At 44.2% G+C, this 26,977-nt stretch overlaps 2 protein-coding genes across 8 annotated transcripts; one reads left to right on the plus strand and one right to left on the minus strand.

Moving 5' to 3' along the window:
- The first annotated feature begins 762 nt into the window (after nucleotides 1–762).
- LOC308580401 (uncharacterized protein) lies at nucleotides 763–7,342 on the plus strand. Its single transcript, XM_081181949.1, has 4 exons — nucleotides 763–933; nucleotides 3,326–3,402; nucleotides 4,325–4,441; nucleotides 4,712–7,342. Exons 2-4 carry the CDS (start codon nucleotides 3,369–3,371, stop codon nucleotides 7,228–7,230), a joined length of 2,670 nt encoding a protein of 889 aa, XP_081038075.1. The 5' UTR covers nucleotides 763–933; nucleotides 3,326–3,368; the 3' UTR covers nucleotides 7,231–7,342.
- An 8,242-nt stretch (nucleotides 7,343–15,584) lies between these two features.
- On the minus strand, nucleotides 15,585–26,597 carry LOC308580447 (uncharacterized protein). Of its 7 annotated transcripts, none has more exons than XM_081182104.1 (5): nucleotides 26,485–26,597; nucleotides 23,140–23,339; nucleotides 22,877–23,038; nucleotides 20,275–20,411; nucleotides 15,585–18,594 (listed from the first exon to the last, which is right to left on the minus strand). In XM_081182104.1, the coding sequence occupies exons 4-5, from the start codon at nucleotides 20,339–20,341 to the stop codon at nucleotides 16,310–16,312; spliced, it is 2,352 nt and encodes a 783-aa protein (XP_081038230.1). In that variant the 5' UTR covers nucleotides 20,342–20,411; nucleotides 22,877–23,038; nucleotides 23,140–23,339; nucleotides 26,485–26,597; the 3' UTR covers nucleotides 15,585–16,309. The 7 variants fall into 7 exon arrangements, with proteins under 7 accessions (XP_081038230.1, XP_081038231.1, XP_081038229.1 ...); XM_081182105.1 differs by lacking the exon at nucleotides 23,140–23,339 and adding an exon at nucleotides 24,736–24,935 and having other exon boundaries at nucleotides 26,485–26,595; XM_081182103.1 differs by lacking the exon at nucleotides 22,877–23,038 and adding an exon at nucleotides 24,736–24,935 and having other exon boundaries at nucleotides 26,485–26,595.
- Nucleotides 26,598–26,977: the final 380 nt, after the last annotated feature.

Below are 26,977 nucleotides of genomic sequence, written 5' to 3' on the forward strand. Positions count from 1 at the left end.
GTTGAAAAGGGCCAAATTCTCCTCCTGACAACCTTGATGGGGCTTAAGGCAGTTTTACACTGGAAGTGCGTGAGGCTGCGCAGCATCTCCCTCTTTCGCTTCATGCGAACTGAGAGGGGATTGCAGAGAAAGCAGCGTTTGGCCAGCTACTCTTATTTCTGTCCCCGCTCCTAGAACTGTCTTGGGTGAGCCTTAGCCGGAAGGCAGGACCCCCCTGCGCCAGCCCAGCTCCATTTCTCCTCTCCCGCCTTTTCCCCAAGGGGCTCATGGCAGCCTCTGCTGCTCTCCGCTTCCACAGCCACCATCACAACAACCCTGTGAGGTGGGGCAGCTTGAGAGGCCGCCAGCAGCCCCAGGTCGCTCCCAGATCAGTACTTTTGGTTTAGATGGGGACTCTTGATCTTAGGGTCACGGGTTTGAGCCCCACGTGAGGTAAAAGAGCGCTGCGTTGCCGGGGGTTGGACTGGATGACCCTCGGGGTCCCTTCCAAGTCTAGAATCCCACCACGTTGACGTGCAAGCCGGTTTCATCTTCTCATTCTTTTTGCCGGGCACCACTGCGACGTGTTAGGCGGTACAGAGAGGTGTGCCAGTAGGTGAGCAAATAGAAAGGGAAAATACAAATAAAGGAGCACCTTTCCCAGAGCCGAAAGGCACTTTTTTCCCTCACAGGGGAACAGAAGACACTCAGGGGAACAGAAGAAGCGAAGGGGCAGGACGTCTCAAGGGGTGCCTGTTTCTCTGGCCAGCCCCCATTTGTGTGGGTCTTTTGCAGGAGGCGTCCGGCCATCGCGATCTCTGGGGTGCAAAGAGGTTTTGCAGGGGAGGCTGAAGGTGGGAGGAAGAAGGAGTCTTTGCTGGCAGAGGGGCCCTTCGGAAGCAGCTCTCCGCGGGTGAGAGGGCACCGTCTGAACCCTGCAACACGTGAATGCCGGTGAGGGGGCGGGCAGGAAAGGGCGGCGGGAAAGATGAGCCATATTGGCTTTCCCCATTGCACGGATAAGTTTGCACGTTGCATCGGGGTGAAAGAGGAGGAAGGGGAGATTCTCGTTAGCAGAAGAAGGGATCTCTTTCACTTGTTTATTCCTCATTGAAAGCTTTGAAATGAAATGAGAAAATGTAAAATTATGTAAAAGGCAATGGTAACCAGAGATAAATATGAATATGAAACGTAGTAATAGTAGATGATAAATATGCGCCAAGAATGGAGTGCCAAATGGTATTAATTTGTATAAAGCCTATAAAAATAACTGACAAAAAATGAAATGAAATGAAAGCTTGGTGGAAGATTGTGCATATTTTTAATTAAAAAACTCTGGACATTAAGAAAAATCAGATAACATTATAATCCCCTTTTTAAGAAAGAAAAAAGTTTGCAATTGGAGTACCCCCCTGAATATTTTAAAGTGTTCCGAAATGTCCTGTATATCCTGGGGATGGGGTGTGTGGAAATCTCAGATCCTGGGGCCAAATGGGGGTCTAGCTGGACTTCTCATTCCCCCCCCCCCATGCCAGCCCCATCTCCCTAGGGTGCTTCAGCCCTGCTCTAAGTCGGGTGCTTTTGCCTGGCTAGAATATGCCATCGATTATTCCCCTGAGCTGCTAGGCTGGAGTTGTGTGTGCATGTAAATAGACCTCCGGTTTCTGTGTGGCTGGAATGTATCCCATGGGTTGTGTGTATTTTACTTCCTTGCATTCATACCCCACCGATCCTGCGAAGAACTCAAGGTAGTTTGCATGTTCCCCATCTCCCCATTTCTTCCCCACAACATCCCTGTGAGGGAGGCCAGGCTGAGAGACTGTGACCGGCACCAAGATCACCCAGTGGGCTTCATGGCCGGGTGGGGATTTGAACCCCGAACTCCCAGGTCTCAGCACAGAACTCTAACCACCACACCACATTGCCACTCTGGACTAGCAGTGCTTCTTGGTATTAGACGGGGGTCTTTTCCCAGCCTCTCTTAGATAGATCACGAATTGGACTTGGGGGGGATCTGCTCTGCCAAATGAGCTAAGGCTGCTCTCCAGTCTCTTTTATTTTTTTTTGGAAATATTTAATTTTCAAATATTACAAATTCTTTTAAAATACAGTTATAACTACTCTCTCATATCCGTTGACTTCCCATCCACCCTGCCATGGTGTTTTCTTATTCCCTTACAAGTCTGCAATGATACTTATATTACAGTGGCACCTCAGGTTACATACGCTTCAGGTTACATACGCTACAGGTTACACACTCTGCTAACCTAGAAATACGGCTTCAGGTTAAGAACTTTCCTTCAGGATAAGAACAGAAATCGTGCTCTGGCGGCGCGGCGGCAGCAGGAGGCCCCATTAACTAAAGTGGTGCTTCAGGTTAAGAATAGTTTCAGGTTAAGAACGGACCTCCGGAACGAACTAAGTACTTAACCTGAGGTACCACTGTATATCCATTCTGGACTTAACCATCCTGGGGTCCTTACCTTTTTTTTATTATTATTAACTCTAATTTGTTCACTGCAGTCAACCCCAGGAAACAGCCATAGGCTGGGGACCCGACCTTGGGTTGCAAAAAGTAAAAAACAGAACACTCTGAAAGCTGAGATTTTTTAAAAACAAACCCCAAAGTTTTTTAGATTTCTTTTCTTACAAATATGTAAAAAAAACACTTAATTTTTTATCAAAGATTTTTTTCAGTGCCAATGAAAACTATTAAATGCGTAGAAAAAGAACCTACCCACGTGGCGCTGAAACAAAAACCTTGCACATCCACTGTGTAAAAGAATGAAAGTCTACTATCCCCCTTCTCTCTCCCCCCAAACCTTATACTGCAAGCAGGAGAGCTTTCCAAACTTTTCAGGTGGGTGACACATTTTTTAGAAGTGCATTATTTGTGACGCAGTAATTCGGTTTCCCTAGCAAACCGGAGGTTAAACTAATCCCTTTCCAGCCCGGCAGGAAGTGGGGAGTGTTTAAACGACACAACTACACGCTGCAGTTGACATAGTAACGTGTCGTGACATTAGTGGCAAAAGTCCAGTATAGAGCATTAAAGTCTCACATTGAAGATAAAGGATCGGAAGAAGGAACTTTTATGATTTGAAAACGGAGACAACTTGTGCACTTTTTTGTGCAAGAAAATCAATAATAATAATAATAATAATAATAATAATAATAATAATAATAATAATAGAATGTAGTTGCAAGGATCTATGGGGAAGACGGAGATTCTCTCCTCACTTGCCACCAAAGGCGTTCGTTCCTGAGGTGCTGCAGTTTTTGCTGAGGGCATTTTGTCATTACAGAGATCGCTAACCATTGAGGATATGTCTGTTTATTTCTGCAGGGTCGAAAGGGCCCTCCCTGCTGGCCGAAGAGCAAGGGTGGCCATGCCGGAGAATGAGGGGGACGTGGCCTCTCTGGGTAAGGACCCTCCTTCCTTGAGTCTGAAGCAGTCCTTCCGGGACATTTTCTTCTCACTCTTCTTTTGGGGTGGAGGGGTAGGTGGGGAGCAGATTTGTTGCAGAAGAGCTGCAAATGTACTTTATTCTTAATGCCATCCATTTTGATCCCAACCTTTCCCCCTCCAAGGAGCGCAATGTGGGGCACACGAAGAAGCCCTAAACGGCCGGGGCCCCATATACCTAAGGAGCATTTACACCCCATCATTTAGCCAGGACACTGAGGTCCAGCTCTGAGGGGCTTCTGCTGGTTCCCTCAATGTGAGAAGTGAAGCGAAGCGATAGGGAACCAGGCAGAGGACCTTCTTTGAAGTGGCGCCCGCCCTGGTAAACACCCTCCCGTCATATATCAAGGAAATAAATAACTATATAACCTTTAGGAGCCCTGTGTCAGGAAGTTTTTAATGTTGGACATTTGATTATGTTTTTATATGTTCTGGAAGCTGCCCAGAGTGGGTGGGGTGACCCAGTCAGATGGGTGGGGTTCAGATCAAAAAGTATTAGCTTCCCAGGTCCTAGTCGGGCACTTTAACCACTGCGCTGCACTCTAGCTGTGCAAAATGGGTTTGCTGGCATGTGAGGGACTCCCACCAGCGTAACAGCAATACTCCAGAAGTGCCAACCGAGTCCCCTCCCTGGGGTCCTGGCAGTGCAGTCCTGACCCCCCACCCTGCAGCCATCTTCAGCCGTCCTCCCTTCGCCTTCCAGCACAGAGCAACTGGCCACCTTGGCCCCCGCAAACATGTAGCCCCCTAACCCAAAGTACTGTTTAGTTATGGGTCCTCGATTAGCGGTCATTGGGGATAGTTCGGACCATAAGACCGAATGCTTCCTCACTTCTTCTTTCTCCTCTTCTTCCTTCTTCTCACTTCTTTCCTGCATAGCACTGCCGCTTCCCAAGACCAGCCTCGTCCCCAGCGCAGAGCAAGCGGAAGAGCCCAGGACGCCACAATATCAGATCTCAGACGGAACAGGAGCTGCCATTTTGGACACCAGCTCAGGTGAGGCAGTTTGGGTGGGATGACGAGTCCGTTCAGAGTTTCTCCTCCCTTGCTGAGAATGGGCAAGAAAAATGTTCTCTGTTACCTCATTTTAAAAGGCTCTTTCACTGGTTATACCTTATGCAGTGGGTGTTGTGGGCGGGGGGGGGGGGGAGAAATGGTACGACCTCCGTCTCTCACGCATCATCTGATCCAATGATTTCAGTCTGGATTCTGAAGCTACTTCTCAGCCATCTTCAAACCCTGATTCCGCTTTCTTCACTCTCTCAGCAGGTATTTCAAGGAGGAAACACTTCTGCCCAGAAAGTGGCCAGTGCTTTGCCTTCACATTGGCTCTTGCTGGACACCAGAGAATCCACACAGGAAAGAAGATCCAGGAAAGCTCTGAGCGTGGGGAATGTTTTGGTCAGAGTTCAGAGATTGTGAGCCCTTTGGAAACCCCTGTGTCTTTGGAGTTCAGGAAGGTTCTTGCTCATCAGCCCATCGTTCTGATCCACCGAAACGTCCATGCAGGAGGAGATAAGTCATATCGCTGCTTGGAGTGTGGGGAAGGTTTTTCCCGACTCTCAGATTTTGTGAAACATGAAAGAGGCCACACGGGAGAGAAACCCCACAAATATGGGAAGAGTAGGATCGGGTTCCCCAAGAGATCACAGCTTCATGGACACCATAAAGTCCACACAGGAGAGAAGCCCCACAAATGCAGTGTGTGTGGGTTATGCTTTTCGGTTAGGTCACAACTTGTTACCCATCAGCGAACCCACACTGGAGAAAAACCCTATGTATGCCCAGAGTGTGGAAAATCATTTGCTCACAAATCAGGCCTTGTAATCCATCGGAGGCTCCACACAGGAGAGAAGCCCTATGAATGCTGGGAGTGTGGGAAATGTTTTCCTCAAAACGCACAGCTTTGGAGCCATCGGTTGGTTCACACAGGGGAGAAACGGTATAAATGCTTTGAATGTGGAAAAAAGTTAACTTCCCGTTCCGGCCTTGTAAGCCATCAGAGAACCCACACAGGAGAAAGGCCCCATAAGTGTCTGGAGTGTGGCAAATGTTTCCCCTTACAAAAAAATCTCAGGCGACACCAGAGAACCCACACAGGAGACAGGCCCCATAAGTGTCTGGAGTGTGGCAAATGTTTCCCCAGAAATGGAAGTCTCAGGCGACACCAGAGAATCCACACAGCAGAGAAACCCTATGAATGTAGAGAGTGTGGGAAATGTTTTCATGAGAAAGCTGGCCTTCTGAGCCACCAGACTGTTCACTCCGGGGAGAGGCCCCATAAATGTGCGGAGTGTGGGAAAAGTTTTCTTGTACCATCACATCTTGCAATCCACCGGAGAATCCATACGGGAGAGAAACCCTACAAATGTGTGGAGTGTGAAAAATGTTTTACCAACAAATCACACCTTCATGTACACCAGAGAATCCACACAGGAGTGAGACCATATGAATGTAGAGAGTGTGGGAAATGGTTTTCCTGTTCATCGCATCTTATTAGTCATAGGAGAGTCCACACAGGAGAAAAGCCACATAAATGTTTAGACTGTGGAATGTCATTTACTTTAGCACAAAGCCTTATGAGGCACAGGAGTACCCACACAGGAGAGAAACCCTACAAATGCTTGGAGTGTGGGAAGTCATTTGCTCAAAAGTCAGGCCTTGTGATCCATCAGAGGATCCACACAGGAGAGAAGCCCTATGAATGCTGGGAGTGTGGGAAATGTTTTCCTCAAAATGCACACCTTTGGAGCCATCGGTTGGTTCACACAGGGGAGAAACAGTATAAATGCTTTGAATGTGGGAAAAATTTTACTTCCCGTTCCAGCCTTGTAACCCATCAGAAAACCCACACAGGAGAAAGGCCCCACAAGTGTCTGGAGTGTGGAAAATGTTTCCCCTTACAAAAAAATCTCAGGGGACACCAGAGAATCCACACAGGAGAGAAACCCTATGAATGTAGAGAGTGTGGGAAATGTTTTTATGAGAAAGTTGAACTTCTGAGGCATCAGACTGTGCACACCGGGGACAGGCCTCATAAATGTGTGGAGTGTGGGAAATGTTTTATTTCAGCATCACAACTTGCAATCCACCAGAGAATCCATACGGGAGAGAAACCCTACAAATGCATGGAATGTGGAAAATGCTTTTCCCAGAAACAACACCTCAAGCAGCATGAAAAAATCCACACTGGGCAGAAACCCTACAAATGCGTGGAGTGTGGAAAATGTTTTGCCAGCAAATCACACCTTCATGTACACCAGAGAATCCACACAGGAGTGAGACCATATGAATGTGGAGAGTGTGGGAAATGTTTTTCCACTTCATCACATCTTATTATCCATAAGAGAGTCCACACAGGAGAAAAGCCACATAAATGTTTAGACTGTGGAATGTCATTTACTTTAGCACAAAGCCTTAGGGGGCACCAGAGGATCCACACAGGAGAGAAACCCCACAAGTGCTTGGAGTGTGGGAAATGTTTTTTAAGGAAAGACACCCTTGTGAAACATCAGAGAACCCACACAGGAGAGAAACCCTATAAATGCTTGGAGTGTGAGAAATACTTTGCTATAAAATCAGAGCTTAACATGCATCAAAGGATCCACACAGGAGAAAAACCCTACAAATGCATGGAGTGTGGGAAATGTTTTTCTCAGTCATCACATGTCCGCAGACACCAGAAAGTCCACACAGGAGAGAGGCCTTACCAATGTGTAGAGTGTGGGAAATGGTTTTCACAGAGTGGGAACCTTCAAAAACACCAGAGAATCCATATGGAATAGAAAGCATATAAATGTTGGGAGTGCGGGGAATGCTTTGTAAAGAAAGGAAGCTTTTATCAGCACTGGAGACTCCACGAAGGAAATACAACGCAAGTGTCTGGAGTGTGGGAAATGATTTGCTGCTCATTCAGACCTTCAAAGGCACCAGAGAATCCACTAAAAAGGGAAACCCATTAATGTTTCGAGTGCTGGAAATGTTTTGTCTGGAAGAGCTAGGCTGGTGCTGCCTCAGGGAGTCCACACAGGAGAGAAACCACACCAACACTTTTGAGTATGTGTAATGCCAGATATTTTTAGAAGGTTGTGTCTCCTGATCTTGATGTAATGGTAGCTTTAAATCCTTTTAAATCTAGCTATACATATAACGAGGGCTTCCCCATGAATTTATCTGTATAATATATGTAACAAGGACTGAGAGATTGGGGGGGGGGGTTGTTTAATCTCAATGAAAACAAGTGGTACAGAGACAATAAAGTATTTCTATATATGTCTATATAATGAGAACTTGGCTTCAACCAGAGGTCTAGACAGCTGGCCTGATAAGGTGTCAGCTAGCGGACAGGCCTATCTTGACTAAGCCATGGAACTGGCAATTAGATACAGACTTTGGCTCACCGCTAGGAAAAGAGAGAGTAACTTTGCTCTGTGCCCACCGCAGAGATGAGGGAGAATGGCAACAGAACTTAAAGAGCCCTCCTGCTATTGGGTCATGTTTAAAAGCCTCTATATAAGAGCTCTGCGACAGCAGCTCTCTAAGGCACTCATTCGAGTTCTGCTGGTGAATGTCAACGTTGGCCCTATTGAGGGAAGGGAAGGATCTCCTGCTCTCAGGGTCTCTGCTGCAAATGAGATGAACCGTGAACTTCGCTTTTGCAGTTATCTCCATAATATCCTTTTGATCTTGTATCTTAAGTGTCGCTCATTAGTGAGTGTGGAACATAGATGTTAGCCTGCTAGAATAATATTTAGAATATACTGGACCCCATTACATTTCTTTTAAAAAGGGCTATCTCAGGTATCTTAACTGTTGGAGATGCACTAGGGATAATGCTTCTCTAAAACACATGTTTTTCATTGTCCTGTAACTGAAACTATGAACAGAACTGTATGGAACAACCTTACATTTACTGAGCAAAATATCCTCTTGAATTTTATACCCAGCACATGGAACCTTACAAAAGGACTACAGTGGTACCTGGGGTTACAGGTGCTTCAGGTTACTGTCTCCGCTAACCCAGATATAGTACCTCGGGTAGGCAGCGGGAGGCCCCATTAGCTAAAGTATTACCTCAGGTTAAGAACAGACCTCCAGAACAAATTAAGTTATTAACCAGAGGTACCACTGTATATGAGTGCACTATCCGTGCCCTGACTGCAGCAAAAGGATTGATACTGATGAATTGGAAAAATAAAAATGCGGCTCCTTTGTACGATTGGATTGGAGACTCACAACATATAAACGACTTGCATATAAATGCAGACTTGCCATGGACAAGTTCAATGAATTTTTTTATCCATTTATACAAGCACTGTTAGTAGGTTAAGGTTACAATAACAACCTTGTAAAATATACAGTTTGGGGTTTCCCCCCTCCCCCATTCATTTCCCCCTCTACATAGTTTCTGTTTCTTTTTCTCTCTTTTATTTACGTCTCACCACGTTTAGTTCAAGTATAATTAAGTACTTTTTGAACTTTCAATAAAGAAAAAAGTTAGACTGCTTATTTGGCTTCTCTTGCTTTGCTTAAATTAATAAAAGCTTTCTTCCAAAGAGTACATTGAGGTAGAGAATTCAAAAAAATGTGTTTTAAGCCATGAGCAAAATATTTTCGTCACTCTTCACCTCTGAAACTTCTTATCTATAGTCATGAAGTATGTGAAAATTCCTACTTCCTCCCCCATTTAAAAGATTTCATTTATTGAAAATCAAAGCAGTGCATACAAAGCATTCCAAGTCAGAAAAACACTGTCAGTCAGTTCAGCCTGATGCAATCTCACTTTATGCAAGATAAGTATGAAAAATAAAACAAAAAATTAAAGGAAGGAAAGAAAAAAATAATAAGACTAGCAGCCCAGGGAAAAAGGACCACCGACGTCCCACCGCTGCCTGCTCACAAATATGAAATGTTCTTTCATTTCTGCCTCCTCTCCCGCACCTCTTTCACACCGATGCCCTTTGCAAAGGAAAGCTGGTGCAAAGGGAAGAGGTGACCCTCCCGCCTCTAGTGATCCCAAAGATCAAAGTCTGACACGCATTTCCCCGCATTCACACGTTACAGGAGTCAGGCGCAGCAGTTTCTCCGTGAAGATCTCCCAAGCCTCGCCCTTTACATGCAGGAAAGGGCTCAGATGCGCAAGCAGCTCCCGGAAAGATCCGTGTCTGGAGCTCAAGTCTCCAGGAGGGACCTAGCAAGCTCCCGGCAGCCGCGGATCTTACTCCCTTAGTCCAGCATTTTCCCGTCTGGTAGCAACGCTCAAGTCGCCTCCCCTCCTGCGAAAGAGCCTTTCCCCTCCAAAGCCTAGCAAGAAAAAGCTCCTTCTGCCTCTTGCCCCGCAAAAGCCCCTGATCTCTGGGACTGGCGAGAGAAAAAAGCAGAAGCCCCGTTGCCTTGTGGGACTCCCCACTCCTGGGATCCTTTCCTTCTCAGACGCAAAGGCTTCTGGGAGATGTAGTTTCAGGCTTTGGCCCTGAGTCCCAGGCAGGCTGAGATTTTGGGGTTGTGGGAGGGTGCTTTAGAAAAACAGCAACCCAGCAGGGTAACTGTGCCCCTGAAGGACCAGGTGCGCAGCCTGGGAGTCATTTTGGACTCACAACTGTCCGTGGAGGCGCAGGTTAATTCTGTGTCCAGGGTGGCTGTCTACCAGCTCCATCTGGTACGCAGGCTGAGACCCTACCTGCCCGTGGACTGTCTCGCCAGAGTGGTGCATGCTCTGGTTATCTCTTGCTTGGACTACTGCAATGTGCTCTACATGGGGCTACCTTTGAAGGTGACCCAGAAACAATAATCCAGAATGCGGCAGCTAAACTGGTGACTGGGAGTGGCCACTGGAACCATATAACACCGGTCCTGAGAGATCTGCATTGGCTCCCAGTACGTTTCCGAGCACAATTCAAAGTGTTGGTGCTGAACTTTAAAGCCCTAAACTGTGGGATGTGAAACACAAGAGCAGTCAAGTACAACATTCCTAGAGTGACCATGTTTGCACATGGGGAGGGATGTTTGTCCAGCCAGCAGGTAGACTTCCTTTTCCCTCAGGGCTGGGACAGACTTCCTCTACATGTGACTAGAGGTGGGTGTGCCCTCACCTGTGCAGGTAATGATATAAACGGCCTTGGTCCTGTATACCTGAAGGAGTGTCTCCACCCCCATCGTTCAGCTCGGACAATGAGGTCCAGCGCCAAGGGCCTTCTGGTGGTTCCCTCATTGCGAGAAGTGAGGTTACAGGGAACCAGACAAAGGGGCTTCTCGGTAGTGGCGCCTGCCCTGTGGAACGCCCTCCCATCAGATGTGAAGGAAATAAGCAGCTATCTTCTCTTTAAAAGACATCTGAAGGCAGCCCTGTTTAGGGAGGTTTTGAATATTTAATGCTGTATTGTTTTTAACACTTGATTGGAAGCCTCCCAGAGTGGCTGGGGAAACTCAGCCAGATGGGCAGGGTATAAATAAATTATTATTATTATTATTATTATTATTATTATTATTATTATTATTATTATTATTATTATTACACATTTGTGGGCCGTTGGAAAACACCCAAAATCACCATCGCATTCTGCAACGAAAAGAATCTTTGGCAGCCAGCCTCTCTCAACTTAGCCTACCTCCCAGGTCTGTCGTGATGAAGTCCAATGTAAGCAATCAAAACTCTTTAAAGGAAGGATGTGGCAGAATATGTTTAAATAAACCACAATAACCTAAGAAGAGCTGGGCTGGATCAGGCCAGCGGGCCATCTAGTCCCCCATGCTGTTCTCGCAGTGACCAGCTGGGTGCCACGTTGCAACCTCTCCGATTTCCTCTCAACCCTCAGAAGGGCACAGGAGGTTCGGTCTGCCCTCCATCTTGTCCCCCTTCCTCCAGTCCAAGGCGAGGGACTGTCGATGAGGCTTCTCTGAAGTGCAAAACGGCAACAGGTGCAATCCCGCTAACCGTGACTCTCTTAAGTCCCAATTCGCTCAACGAGGGCTTGCTTCCATGGACTCGCTGCTTTCGTGGAAGACAATCTTACCCGGCTACGAGTGATTGCCAAAAAAGAAGGCAACTTCCAGGAAAATGAGGTTAAGAGGGCTGCAGCTGAAGGTCACAGGAGGACTCTCAGGAGGAATCCTTTGCACCTTGTGAGTCAAAATGCAGTCAGTCAGGGATCATTATGCCCAGTGCAACAACAACAATGCCCAGTGCTTTTTTTCTTTAAAAATGTTAGGGGTATTCTCATTTTCCTGTTCATATTGAAATACTACCCCCCAATGAGGCCAAACTTAGATTCACATTTTTTTTAAAAAATGCTTTATTGGTTTCAAAATTGTACAACAAAAATTTTCAGTAAATGTTATAAACAAAATAGAAATAAACAGTTCTTCATTCATTGTTTGATACTTGTTTGTACACTATTTTGTAATTAAACTTGACATCCGATCTTCCCATTATGTTCTCAAATTAAATTCTTTAGAACCGCACATTGACTTTGTTTCACCTTGCTATTTAATTTACATTAGATTTTGTAAAATTGTCCTTCTTAAAGCAGAGAAGCTCAATCAAAACCTGCTAACGGATTTATCATTTGACAATATTATTTGACATAGACTTTACAAATATCCCATTCTCTAGTAATTTTTTCCATCTGAGATATCTCATAACCTCGCTGATAAATCTCGCTAATTCAGCATATTCTTAATTTACTTTGCCAATCCGATCCAATTTGATTGGGATATCCTCTCCCTTCCATCCTTTCGCAACCAGAATTCTGGCAGCCACAGTGGCGTACATAAGTGCTCTCTTATACTTTTTTGGAATTCCATTTCCCATAATTCTTAGCAGGACAGCCTCTGGTTTCTTAGGGAAAGAGCATTTAAACATTTAAGTCAATTGCAGGTCATTTCCCAGAACTGCCTGCTCTTATTACAGTTCCACTACATGTGGATCTATGTACCTTCAGCCTCCCTGCATTTCCAGCAAATATTTGTCCTAGATCTAGGACATTTTTTGATTCACAAAATGTTTAAAGGCATGCGTACCCCCCACGAGCCCCCAGAAAAAAAACCCACTGATTATACTGCAAGGGGTTTCCAACACACCTTTGGCTGGCGAACTAGTCTCAGCTTCATCTCCCACACAGGAATGTTGTGCCATGGAGTTTTTCAGATATGGCCGGGGGAAATTCTCTTTGTCTACCATCCTCATCCAACCTTGTATAAATTGAAGATCTGGAATCATTTCCTTCAATTGCCATTTCCCGCAAGCCCACCCTTCCTTCCTTCCCTCCATCTCTTCCCTTTTCACTCCGATGCAGAGCAAATTGACACCAAGGGAAGAGTCATCCCCACAATGATGCTGGGGAATAGAATGGAGCGTCTCCTGCTCCCCGCTGCCCCTTCACAAGTTGCAAGATACAAAGTCACTGGAATGTGCTTTGATAAGAGAGAACACTATGAAGCTCTTTTATTCCTCTTTTTTAAAATAATAAAATAAAATTCATTCCAGTTGCACCTTAGAGACCAAGTAAATTTGTTATTGGTATGAGCTTTTGTGTGCATGCACACATCTTTTTTATTTATTTTTATTTTGTTTCCACTACGGCAGACCAACACTGCTACCTACCTGTATCTTTTTTAATAAATATTTTTATTAATTTTCACAATTAAACCAAATCATCACAGATGATAAAAATGGAAAAAAGATTTCAAATAACTGTATTCACATAGTATTAAATCCACGTTATGGGATTGACTCCCTCCCCCTGGTTCCTTGTGTTATCTCAGTTTATGCATGCCAATCAAGACTTTATCTCTGATTACCTCCAAGTAATGGCAAGTTCTTAAAGAAATGGGAGTGCCTGATCACCTCATCTGTCTCTTGAGAAATCTCTATGTGGGACAAGAAGCTACAGTTAGAACTGGATATGGAACAACTGATTGGTTCAAAATTGGGAAAGGAGTACAGCAAGGCTGTATATTGTCTCCCTGCTTATTTAACTTATATGCAGAATTCATCATGCGAAAGGCTGGGCTGGATGAATCCCAAACTGGAATTAAGATTGCTGGAAGAAATATCAACAACCTCAGATATGCAGATGACAAAACCTTGATGGCAGAAAGTGAGGAGGAATTAAAGAACCTTTTAATAAGGGTGAAAGAGGCGAGCGCAAAATATGGTCTGAAGCTAAACATCTAAAAAACGAAGAACATGGCCACTGCTCCCATCACCTCCTGGCAAACAGAAGGGGAAGAAATGGAGGCAGTGAGAGATTTTACTTTCTTGAGCTCCATGATCACTGCACATGGTGACAGCAGTCACGAAATTAAAAGACGCCTGCTTCTTGGGAGAAAAGCAATGACAAACCTAGACAACATCTTAAAAAGCAGAGACATCAACCTTGCCAACAAAGGTCTGTATAGTAAAAACTATGGTTTTCCCAGTAGTGATGTATGGAAGTGAGAGCTGAACCATACAGAAGGCTGATCGCCGAAGAATTTATGCTTTTGAATTATGGTGCTGGAGGAGACTCTTGAGAGTCCCATGGACTGCAAGAAGATCAAACCTCTCCATTCTGAAGGAAATCAGCCCTGAGTGCTCACTGGAAGGATAGATCCTGAAGCAGAGGCTCCAATACTTTGGCCACCTCATGAGAAGAGAAGACTCCCTGGAAAAGACCCTGATGTTGGGAAAGATGGAGGGCACAAGGAGAAGGGGACGACAGAGGATGAGATGGTTGGACAGTGTTCTCGAAGCTACCAACATGAGTCTGACTAAGCTGCGGGAGGCAGTGGGAGACAGAAGTGCCTGGCGTGCTCTGGTCCATGGGGTCACAAAGAGTCGGATAGGACTAAACAACAACAATGAGATTGAATTGTTAATAAGATCAAGCACATTCCTTATGGCAAACATGTCATTGGGCATTCCAGTGACTGTTGGCATCCTCCTTGATGAGCAAATAGAAATGATTAGAGCTGAGTTTAATGAAATGGGGAATGAAAGTGGACTAGAGAAGGATGAAATGCTACATTTTTGTATGTATATTTTGTACAGATTGCTCTTGGAATGGCACACAAGAGATGAACAGGTCAAATCTGTAATGATACACTGAGCAAAGGACTTGGGGCACAACATTCCGATTGCAGTTTGGGAAAAGTTATGGAAAACAGATTTGAAATTTAGGGCTGAAAGAAAACTATATGAAAATGATGTACCGGTGGTCGTTGACTCCTAGTAAGCTAGCAACACTGTATAGAACCAGTACAAATACCTGCTGGAAATGTAAAGAGAAAGAAGGTACCTTTTATCATATGTGGTGGCTGTGCGAGGTAATAAAAGCTTTCTGGGAGATGATATATAATGAATTGAAAAAAATGTTTAAAATAACTTTTGTATATATAAAAAAACCAGCAGCTTTTTTATAAGGAGGAAAACCTTTTATGCATGTGACAAGAGCCACATGGATGCTCCTAGCCTAGAGGTGGAACGAAGACAAAATCCCGCCCAGAGAAGAATGGTAAATCAAGCTGTTGGACTATGCCAAAATGGCAAAACTGACTGGAATGTTCAGGAACCAAGAAGACAAATACTTCAAGAAAGAATGGGGAAAATTTATAATTTATTTAGGAGACTACCGTAAGCAAATGAAAACATTAGCAGGATTTTAATCTCACTTGTAATGTAACAAATTTGATGGATAATATGGATAGATATAAAATATAGATTTGATAATAATAAGCAGTTGAAAATGCTGACATTAGGACCCATGGAGGGGATGGGGGTGTCTCAAGATTCGGAGAAAACTGTATATGGAAATGTATTTGGTTTTGTTGTAAATCTGTATTTGAAAAATCAAATAAGAACTGAGAGAGAGAGAGAGAGAGAGAGAGAGAGAGAGAAGGATGAAATGGAAAATGGAAACAAAGAGGACACAGAGACTTCAGGGAGCAATTTCGATAAAGGGTTGCCAGAAAATGGAAAAGCTCTTCGCAGAGGTGTTTAGAGGAATGAAAAAGTAGAATTGTTGTGATGTCGGAGGAGTGGAATGAAGCCATGGATGGAGAAATGAAGAGAGACCCTGAGCCAACAGAGACGGAGTTGAGAGAGAAAGGTCTCTGTCTACAACCTGGAAATTCAGTTAATGAATACACAATAAAAAAAGGATTGTGGCGTACTATTTTAATATATAAATAAAATAAACTCTTGTGTGGACAAAGATGGAAAGATATTTTAACATTTAATATGGAGGAATGGTTGAAGTTAATAGAGGTAAAGTTCATATGTTTGTTTAGAGGAAAATGATTGCTGAAATTTATTAATAGCAATAATTAGAGAACCCCCTTTGGACTTTTTGTTTATAAAGGAATATGAACTAATCAGATACATTTGGAATAGAAGACTGGGAAAATATTACCTAACAGAAAGTAGATCTGTTGGATGTCATTCTAGGGTGAATATTTTTAATAATTTATTTTATGTAACAGATTGGGAGAATCAGAAGTCGTTTTCTCTTTTCTTTTCTTCTATATTGTTGTTTTCCTTTGGTATTTTCTCTTATCCGTCTCTCTTTGTTTCTGTTTTTTATTTAGATTTGTTTCTTTTATCTTATTGTATTATTAAAAATCTGTAACAAAATCTTATTTAAATAACATTTCTCGCACTCCCAACATTTATATGCTTTCTATTCTTTATGGAGTCTCTGGTGTTTTTTAAGGTTTCTCTGTGAGAAACATTTCCCACACTCTACACACTGGTAAGGCCTCTCTCCTGTGTGGACTGTCTTGGGTATAAGAAGCTCCAACTTTTCAGAAAAAACATTTTTCACACTCCAAGCATTTGTAGGGCTTGTCTCCTGTATTGATTGTCCAAGGGATTATGAGATAAGCTTTCTAGGGTTCCGATTTATTATGATTTCTCTCATGCCTACGAAGGTTCTTACTCTTGGTAAATAATTGTCCACATTCTGTGCATTTGTAAGGTTTATCTCCTGCATGGGTCTTCTGATGGATCATAAGCCGCCATTCGCTAGCAAAACATTCCTCACACTCTGTGCATTTATAGACTATCTTTCCTGTGTGGATTCGCTGATGTTTCAGAAGACCGTCTCTTCTCGAAAAGAATTTCCCACACTCTGAGCATTTGTAGGGCTTCTCCCCTGTGTGGGTTCTCTGATGAAGCACAAGACAGTGTTTCCTAGAAAAACATTTCCCACATTCCAAGCATTTATGGCATCTATTTACTGTATGCTTTTTTTGGTGCCCCTTAAGGGTATGTGAATGAGAAAATATCATTCCACATTCCAAACATATATATGGCTTTCTTGGGTGAATTCTCTTATGTCTCATAAGATGTGCTGAAACAGAAAAACATTTCCCACAATCTTCACATTTATAAGGCCCCTCTCCTATGTGCACTCTCTGGTGTTCATCAAGTTCTGCTAGGCTGGCAAAGTGTTTTCGACATTCCACGCATTTGTAGGGTTCCAAATGAGTATGATTTCTCTCGTGTCTACGAAGGTTCTTACTCTTGGTAAAGACTTTTCCACATTCCGTGCATTTGTTGGGTTTCTTTCCTGCATGGCTTTTCTGATGGATGAAAAACTGTGATTCGCTGGTAAAACATTCCTCACACTCTGTGCATTTATAGGATATCTCACCTGGGTGGACTCTCCGATGTTTTACAAGACTCTCTCTCCTTGAAAAGCATTTCCCACACACTGAGCATTTGTAGGGCTTCTCCCCTGTGTGGATTCTCTGATGAATCACAAGGCCGTCTCTCCTAGAAAAACATTTCCCACATTCCAAGCATTCATGGCATCTATTTACTGTATGTTTTTTCTGGTGCCCCTTAAGGGTATGTGAATGAGAAAATATCATTCCACATTCCAAACATATATATGGCTTCCCTGGGTGGGCTTTCTTATGTCTATTAAGATGTGATGAAGTAGAAAAACATTTCCCACAATCTCTACATTCATAAGGCCCCTTTATTGTGTGCACTCTCTGGTGTTCATCAAGGTCTGCTAGGCCGGCAAAGCATTTTCCACATTTCCTGCATTTGTAGGGTTTCTCTCCTGTGTGGATTCCCTGATGGATTTCAAGTTCTGACGGCGAAACAAACCTTTCCCCACACTCCACACATTTATGGGGCCTCTCTCCACTGTGAACCGCCTGATGGCTCAAAAGGGCAGATTTATCAAGAAAACATTTCCCACACTCTGTGCATTGATAGGGTTTCTTTCCTGGGTGGATTATCTGGTGTTGAACAAGATCTGATTTTGTGGGGAAGCGTTTCCCACACTCCAAGCACATATGAGGCTTTTCTCCTGAATGGGTTCGCTGATGAATAACAAGTTGTGGCCTACAAGAGAAGGATGACTCACAGTCACTGCATTTGTGGCATTTCTGTCCTGTGGGGATTTTCTGGTGTACAAGAAGCTGTGATCTCCAGAGAAAACTTTTCCTGCACCCATCACATCTGTGGGGCCCTGTGTGGATTCTCTGATGTTTCACAAAAACTGATCGGCTAGGGAAATTTCCCCCACACTCCAAGCATTTATATGGTTTCTTTCCCGAGTGGCCCTTCCGATGGATCACAAGGACAGTGTGCTGAGCAAACGATTTGCCACATTTCATGCACTTATAGGGTTTACCCCCCTTATAGATCTGCTGACGTCTCACCAGTTGCCGCCGTCTAGAAAAGCTCGTCTCAGACTGTAAGTATTTGTGTCGTTTATTTCCTGTGTGGACTCTCTGGTGTTCACAAAGCTGCAATTCCTGAGGGAAACATTTCCCACACTCCAAGCATTTGTACGGTTTTATTCTTGCGTGGGCTCTGAGATGCTTCACAAAATCCGAGAGTGGGGAATGTTTCTCTCCACACTTACGGCAGTGATAGGAGTTGTCTGCTGCATGAACCTTCCGATGGAGCTGAAGGACGGATCGATGAGAAAACGTTTCCCCACACTCTGCACACTTATGGGGTTTTTCTCTTTGGCGGGTACTTTGGTGGCTCAAAAGCCCTGAACTCTGACCAAAACATTCCCCACTCTCACTGCCGTTCTGGGGCTTCTCTCCTGTGTGGATTCTCTGGTGTCTGGCAAGAGCCAACGTGGAGGCAAAGCACTCGCCACAGATTGGGCAGGTATATTTTCTGCTGGTGTCATCTTCATCTGCTTAGAGAGAGAGAAGGGTGGAAAGTTAGTCTGAGTCTGGAAGAGAAGGAACCACACAATACAAACTGAATAATGGTTGTGCTATGATATGCAAGATATGAAGCCTGAACCTGTGAAAGCTCTCACAACCCCCCACAATTTACATTAAGTGTAGCCAGGGGTAGGCCCAGATTTGGGCATAATGCCCACAGCCCCTCTGTTCTGCACACAAAGTGGCCTCACTTTAGTCATCATCATCACTTTTGATTTGTAAACCGTCTTTCTATCTTACGATACCCAAGGCGGTTTACAAGCTGAAGAAACAAAGAACATACACCATAACAATCTAATGTGATTATAAAACATAACTTTAAAATAAGCAACCTACATCAAATAAATTAGCATCCAACAATCACTAGAATAGTATAGAATAATATTAAATATCAGCATATAAAAATTAAACAAAAACCCACTCTTAACAATTACAATAAATAACTTCCAAGCTACAATCATTAACACAACAGCAAGCCACAGTGCATAACATAATAGATAAAAAAATTGAGAAGCAGAGACTGGAGGATGGGACAAGGCAGGTGGAAGAAGGCCTTGCCTGATGAAGTCTCTCCCTCTCAGAAGTGGCTTTTCAGGATGTGCATGTGAGTGTGCAAGGCTGCCAGCCAGATCACCTTATCATTGGGGTCAGGATCCCAGCAGCATTTTTGATGTTTCTTGCTGGCATTCCATGAAGGTGACTAAACTTCCAAACTTTTCCAAACACAGCTTTTTTCAGCTGTGGCCCCGATCTGGTGGAACGCTCTGTCACAAGAGACTAGGGCCCTGCGGGACTTGACATCTTTCTGCAGGGCCTGCAAGACAGAGCTGTTCCACCAGGCCTTTGGCCAAGGCAAAGTCTGACCCCCTCCTTTGGCAATCCTCACAGAACTCTAGCCCAATGGTTGCCATTAATTTGATTTTGAGTTGATTTTAGAATGCTATGTTACTTTTATTGTTGTTAGCTGCTCTGAGCCCGGCTTTGGCTGGGGAGGGCGGGATATAATTAAATAATAATAATAATAATAATAATAATAATAATAATAATAATAATTATTATTATTATTAAACCTTGTCATGAGGTAGTGATAGGTTGTTACAATCCCACCCCCCACCTTGAAAGCTACATTGAGCCACACAAGGAAGGTGTGAGTGCATGGCGGACTTTGGGCTTTGAAATTTCAACACTGCCCGTGAAACGCCGAAATTTGGTGCCCCAAGCAACTCTCCCCTTCCAACGTTCCTGATTGTTGTGGTGCCCCCAGCAGCTCCCTCTTGGCTTGGTGTTCCCCTTAACCTGCCTTTGGTGAGTGTGACACTCTCCTCTGGCATAGTCTGTGGCATAATGTCACTGTCTGCATAAATTGCTCCTTATTTCTCCATTCCAGAAGATTCTCCGATGCACAATGACCTCTGGATTCCTCTTTAACAACATCATCATCAACAACAATTTTATTACTTATACGCTGCCACTCTCGGCGGCTCCCAACAGAGGACTAAAAACAGAATAAACCTTCAAACATTAAGAACTTCCCTAAACAGGGCTGCCTTCAGATGTCAGATAGTTGCTTATTTCCTTGACATCTGATGGGAAGGTGTTCCACAGGGCATACGCATGTGAAAACCATTTAGTCGCTGACCTACCTGGACTGGCTGGGCGACAGTAGGAGTGCTCCAGCAATAACATCGCTCCCAGGGAAAGGCGTTTCTGCATCATTCTCCTTGGTTTTCAACTGATGACTTGGCGGAGGATCACGGCGGATGTGAGGCCGCCTCTTTTTACCACCCTGTATGAAAATAGAACTTTTAGCAGTGGCCTCTCATTCGCCTATGGGATCAATAATAATAATAATAATAATAATAATAATTTACTTATACCCCACCCATCTGGCTGGATTTCCCCAGCCACTCTGGGTGGCTCCCAACAGAATTAAAAGCACAAGAAAATATCAAACATTGAAAACTTCCCTAAACAGGGCTACCTTCAGATGTGTTCTAAAAGTCAGATAGTTGTTTATTTCCTTGACATCTGATGGGATGGCAGGCGCCCAACATTTTGAATTGCACCAACACTTTGAATTGTGCTCGGAAACCTACTGGCATTTGACTGACCAGCAAGAAGACCTTGGGGTCATAGTGAACAGCTCAAAGGTTTTGGTCCAGTGTGTGTACGGAGTCTGTGAAAAAGGCAAATTCTCCATACAATATCATAGTGCCATTATACAAATCTATGGTGCAGCTGCATTTGGAATAATACAGGTCACCGCACGTCAAAAAGCATTTGGGGCTTTTCAGAAAAGCAAAGTGAGAGGTAACACGATAGAAATTTATAAAATTATGCATGGCATAATTTTAGTGGAAGGGGTGAAGTTTAGTGGAAAGGGTGAAGTTTCTCCTCCTCTCTCAAAACACTCTTGTTTCAACTTGTCCGGACCATTGTGTGTCTCACCGATCCTTAGGGTTGCCATATTTCAAAAAGTGAAAATCCGGACACAAGTTTTCGAGCTTTTTCCCCCCATGGAAATTCACCAAATTCTACACTTCTGACATGGGTTTCTGTACGTCTGGATTTTTCCGGACATTACAGAAATTTCCGCCCAGACACCATTTCCGACAGCTGTATCCTGGCTATTTCCAGGAAGTTCCGGATGCATGGCAACCCAACAATCATAGAATCATAGAATCCTGTCTGCCAATCTACCCACCACAACCAGAAGCTTCTTATGGGAAGTCTGTTATGTCCTGAAAATCCCTATTGTTTTCCTGCCCCCACCAGCGCAGGATTAAACTCTGTGGAGGCTCCTAGGCAGTCGAAATCTCGGGGGCCCTCTTGTAAATGGTATCCTAATAAGTTTTTCATTTTACCAACCAACAATTTAAATAAGCCAATTTTGATCCACCACCAGTTATTTCCAATGATACTGCTGCAGTCTAATAGAGCATTCACCGATTTTAGGAACAATATCCAAGGGGACTTCACCTCCCCCTTTTCTCTCACATACACACCTCACTTTCCATGAAGGTTTTCAAGCAGAGGTTGTAATGTAATGTATGATTTAGCTGAATTTGGCATTCCAATCAGAATTCTATGGCAAAAGAAAATACAAAATAGGACACAAACAAAAAAACCCAAAAATACAATCATCTGACTTCGGGAGGGTGGAGCGAGGGCTCTGGGATGATGCCAGAGCCCTGGCAACGCCTTATCTATCTATCTGTCTGTCTGTCTATCTATCTATCTATCTATCTATCTATCTATCTACACACACAATTATTTGTGTCTTTTTCATTACAAGTTTTCATATCCCATTGATTTACTCACACAATCATGGTCATCGACTTCCCTTCCTCCCTTCCATAGTTCGGTACTCTCCAATTCTACCTATCCCTGCTTTTTCCCTCACACATCCGCTTAGGAAAGCATGTGTGTGAGCAGTTTCTGCCTTGCCCCACTCCTTTCCAGGGGAAAACTTGCTCTTTAGGATAGGTTGGATCAAAGACCAATATAAGAAGCAAAAGAAACATCAGAATTACAATTATCTGGCTTTGGGGATGGCAAAGCAAGGGCTCTGGTATGGTGCCAGAGCCCTGGCACTGCATTCTCTTAATATATATATTCTCTTAATATATATATATTTATGCTTTTATTCCATTACAAGTTTTCATATTCCATTCAATTTACTCACACAATCATAGTTATCAACTTCCCTCCCCCCCTCCATGGTTCTAGATATCTACCCATTACAACTGCATATTCCAATGGCTCCTTTGCAGGGGGTTGGACTAGATGACCCTCAGATCCCCTTCCAACTCTACAATTCTTTTGATTCTACTATTCAGCCTCTCCCCACTCTTTCCCTCACACATCTGCTTAAGAAAGCACATGTCTGGGCAGTTTCCCCCTTGCTCCACTGCTTTCCAAGGGAAAAACTTGCACTTTAGGGATAGGCTGGATCAAAGGTCAATCTGGGGGAAATCTGAATTGCTGCTTGCTCCTCTAACTGAGCACGAAAGAGCAGTTTTGGTGGTGGGCTGGGGGATTCAAGAGAAAGTGTGGATAAGCCCTTAGACACATATCTCCCCTTTCCTGCTTCTCACTCACATTCACCTGTTACAAGAGTCATCTGCAGCTTCTCTTCTGTGATAAGCTCCCACCGGAAACCCTGAAAGTGAGCTCTGTCTTGCTCCAATGTGCTTTTCCTTATCACAACAATCCTGTTCCGCCTCTTCCCCTTCCTGCCAAGAAGAGTACCTGAGGGCTGATGGGAGAAAGCAAAAGTGCATTGCACTGTGGGGTTTCTCAAGCCTTCTTTCTTATCCAGACCCAAAGCCTTCTGGGAGATGTAGTTTCTTCCAGTGTTTCTCAAATTTGGGTACCCACCCTACAACGTCTCATCATTCCTGACCACTGGTCCTGCAAGCAATGGATTATGGGAGTTGTAGTCCAACAACAACTGGGGACTCAAGTTTGATATACAGTACAGCACAATATAAGGAGATTCCAACTAGACTTACGAAAGAACTTTCTGATAATAAGAGCTGTTCAACTGTGGGAACGGTCTCCCTCGGGAGGTTGCAGAATCTCCTTCCTTGGAAGTTTTTAAGCAGAGGTTGGATGGCCATCTGTCATGGATGCGTTAGCTGAGTTTCTTGCATTTCAGGGGGTTGGACTAGATGACCCTCGGGAACCCTTGAAGCCCAAAGATTCTATGACTCTATTAAACAAAAGACGCAAAAGAAATATAATTATCTGGGTAAAGGAAGGCAGAGTGAGGGGCTCTGGGATGCTACCCGAGCCCTTGCACCACTCATTCATTCATTCATATATACATTATAAATAACATTACAAGAGTCGACTGCAGCTTCGTTTCCCAAAACTCCCTAAGGGCACCCTGCAAGCGACCCCCCCCTCTGATGTGCTTTTCCTTATCACAACAATCTTGTTCTGCCTCCTCCCCTTTCTTATCCAGACCCAAATCCTTCTGGGAGATATAGTCTCTTCCAGTATTTATCATACTTAGGTACCCACCCAATCAATGTTAGACTACAAACTCCCATCATTCCTGACCACTGGTCTTGCTAGCTAGGGATGATGGGAGTTGTAGGGCAGAGCAAGGGCTCTGGTATGGTGCCAGAGCCCTGGCACTGCATTCTCTTAAATATATATATATATGCTTTTTCCATTACAAGTTTTCATATTCCATTCAATGTACTCACACAATCATAGTCATCAACTTCCCTCCCCCCCTCCATGGTTCTAGATATCTACCCATTACAACTGCATATTCCACTGGCTCCATTGCAGGGGGTTAGACTAGATGACCCTCAGATCCCCTTCCAACTCTACAATTCTTTGCTTCTATGATTCAGCCTCTCCCTACTCTTTCCTCACACATCCGCTTAGGAAAGCACATGTCTGGGCAGTTTCCCCCTTGCTCCTCTCCTGCAAGCATTGTTTCTCAAACTTGAGTCTCCTGGTGTTTTTGCACTACAACTCCCAAAAACTTGCTCTTTATGGGTAAGCTGGATCAAAGGCCAATCTGGGGGAAATCTGAATGGCTGCTTGCTCCTCTGAGCACGAAAGAGCAGTTTTTATGGGGGGGGATTCAGGAGTAAGTGTGGATAAGCCCTTAGACCCATGTCTTCCCTTTCCGGCTTCTCACCCACATTTACCTGTTACACAATTCAGCTGCAGCTTCTCTTCTGAGATGAGCTCCCAAAGGACACCTTTCAACCGACCTCCATCCTGCCCCATGTGCAGCCTTCACAGAAAGGCTTTTCCCTCTAAAGTCCTATTGCAAACCCCTTGTTTTTCCTCCTCCACTTCCTGCCCTGATAAGGAGGACTCAGGGGAGAAAGCAAGAGCCCATTGCATTGTGGGGCTTCCCACGCCTGGCGTTCTTTCCTTTCCAGACCCAAAGCCTTCTGGGAGATGTAGTATCTTCCAGTGTTTCTCAATCTTGCTCCTGTTTTTTTGGACTACAATTCCCATAATCCCTGGTCCCTGGTCCTGTAAGCAAAGAATGATGGGAGTTGTAGTCCAACAACACCTGGGGACTCAAGTTTGATATACAGTACAATATGATATAAGGAGATTCCAACTAGACGTACGAAAGAACTTTCTGATAATAAGAGCTGTTCGACCGTGGGAACGGTCTCCCTCGGGAGGTTGCAGAATCTCCTTCCTTGGAGGTTTTTAAGCAGAGGTTGGATGGCGCTCTGTCATGGATGCTTTAGCTGAGATTCCTGCATTGCAGGGGGTTGGACTAGATGACCCTTGGGACCCCTTCCAGTCGAAAGATTCTATGATTCTATTAAACAAAAGCAGCACAATAAATATAATTATTTGGCTTAAGGAAGGCAGAGTGAGGGGCTCTAGGATACTACCTGAGCCCTTGCTCCATTCACCACTCATTCATATATATGTTATATATAACATTACACAAGTCAGCTGCAGCTTCTCTTCCCAAAACTCCCTAAGGACACCCTGCAAACACCCCCCTAATTTTCCTTATCACAACAATCTTGTTCTGCGTCCTCCCCTTCCCACCAAGAAGATTCCTTGAAAAAGAGGGCTGAGGGGAGAAAGCAAAATCCCATTGCATTCTGGGGCTGCCCAGTCCTTGTCTTCTTTCTTATCCAGACCCAAAGCCTTCTGGGAGATGTAGTCTCTTCCAGTATTTATCAAACTTAGGCACCCACCCAAACAATGCTAGACTACAAACTCCCATCATTCCTGAGTCTTGCTAGCTAGGGATGATGGGAGTTGTAGTCCCAAAACACCTCAAGTTTGAGAAACAATGCTTGCAGCTGAGCCCTATGTAAGCTGTCATTTATGGGATCTGGGAGGGTGTTTTTTTAAAAAAACAGAACTTAAAACTGTAGACTGTTGAAAAACAGATGCTGTATGTTTGTTCAGTTGCATTTTAATTACTTCTTTTATTTCTTATTTTGAATCTTATTTTTATATTTCATTTTATTGCTATTACAATTGGAATTCCATGGCACAAGAAAAGACAATATAAGAGGCAAAAGAAAAACAAGAATTACAATTACAGTGGTATCTCTGGATGCGAACGGGATCTGTTCCGGAGCCCCATTCACATCCTGAGTAGAACGTAACCCACGACTGTACATCTGAGCATGTGCGGGTCATATTTTGCCTCTTCCGCGCATGCGCGTGACGTCATTTTGAGCGTCTGCGCATGCAAGAGCGGCAAAACCCGGAAGTAATGCATTCCGTTACTTCCAGGTTGCTGGGGAGCATAACCTGAAAACACTCAACCTGAAGCATATTTAACCCGAAGTATGACTATATCTGGCTTCGGGGAGGGCAGAGCAAGGGCTCTGGTTTGGTGCTAGAGCCCTGACTGCATTCTCTTTTTCAATTTTTTTTAATGTGCTTTTTTCCATTACAAGTTTTCATATTCCATTCAATTTACTCACACAATCATAGTCATCAACTCCCCCCCCCTCTTCCATGGTTCTAGATAGCTACGCATTACAACTGCATATTCCAATGGCTCTATTGCAGGGTCCTCAGATCCCCTTCCAACTCAGATCCCCTTCCAACTCTACAATTCTTTTGATTCTACAATTCAGCTTCTCCCCACTCTTTTCTTCACACATCCGCTTAGGAAAGTACATGTCTGGGCAGTTTTCCCCTTATCCCACTCCTTTCCAAGGGAAAAAACTGCACTTTAGAGATAGGTTGGATTAAAGGCCAAACTGGGGGAAATCTGAATTGCTGCTTGCTCCTGTAACTGAGCACAATAGAGCCGTTTTGGGGGTGGGGTGGGGGATTCAAGTGTAAGTGTGGATAAACCCTTAGACCCGTATCTTCCCTCTCTTGCTTCTCACCCGCATTCACCCGTTACATGAGTCAGATGCAGCTTCTCTTCCGTGATGAGCTCCCAAAGCGACCTGCAGTGCGGGAAATGCTTCTACCAGAGAGCCTGTTGCATTGTGGGACTTCCCACGCCTAGCGGTCTTTCTTATCCAGACCCAAAGCCTTCTGGGGGATGTAGTATCTTCCAGTGTTTCTCAAACTTTCCCCTCCCTGGTTTTTTTGGGACTACAATTCCCACCATCCCTGACCACTGGGCCTGCTAGCTAGGTATTATGGGAGTTGTAGTCTAACAACACCTGGACTCAAGTTTGATATACGGTACAATACAATATAAGGAGAGTCCAACTAGACTTACGAAAGAACTTTCTGATAAAAAGAGCTGTTCAACTGTGGGAATGGTCTCCTTTGGGAGGTTGCAGAATCTCCTTCCTTGGAAGTTTTTAAGCAGAAGTTTGAGTAAAAATGCTTCGTGTTGAGACCCAGGTAAGCTGCTGTTTATGAGGA

The sequence above is a fragment of the Podarcis bocagei genome (genome assembly GCF_964188305.1).
Source record: "Podarcis bocagei genome assembly, chromosome: 2".
In the NCBI taxonomy this organism is placed as follows: Eukaryota; Metazoa; Chordata; class Lepidosauria; order Squamata; family Lacertidae; genus Podarcis; species Podarcis bocagei.

Excerpts from the sequence above, each read along its gene's own strand:
- LOC308580401 (XM_081181949.1), top strand. The coding sequence starts at position 3,369 with ATGCCGGAGAATGAGGGGGACGTGGCCTCTCTGG. Across the intron at positions 3,403-4,324 it reads GGGGGACGTGGCCTCTCTGG|CACTGCCGCTTCCCAAGACC; the intron begins GTAAGGACCCTC and ends TTTCCTGCATAG. Across the intron at positions 4,442-4,711 it reads CATTTTGGACACCAGCTCAG|CAGGTATTTCAAGGAGGAAA; the intron begins GTGAGGCAGTTT and ends TCACTCTCTCAG.
- LOC308580447 (XM_081182102.1), bottom strand. The coding sequence starts at position 20,341 with ATGATGCAGAAACGCCTTTCCCTGGGAGCGATGTTATTGCTGGAGCAC. Across the intron at positions 18,595-20,274 it reads CTCCTACTGTCGCCCAGCCA|CAGATGAAGATGACACCAGC; the intron begins GTCCAGGTAGGT and ends TCTCTCTCTAAG.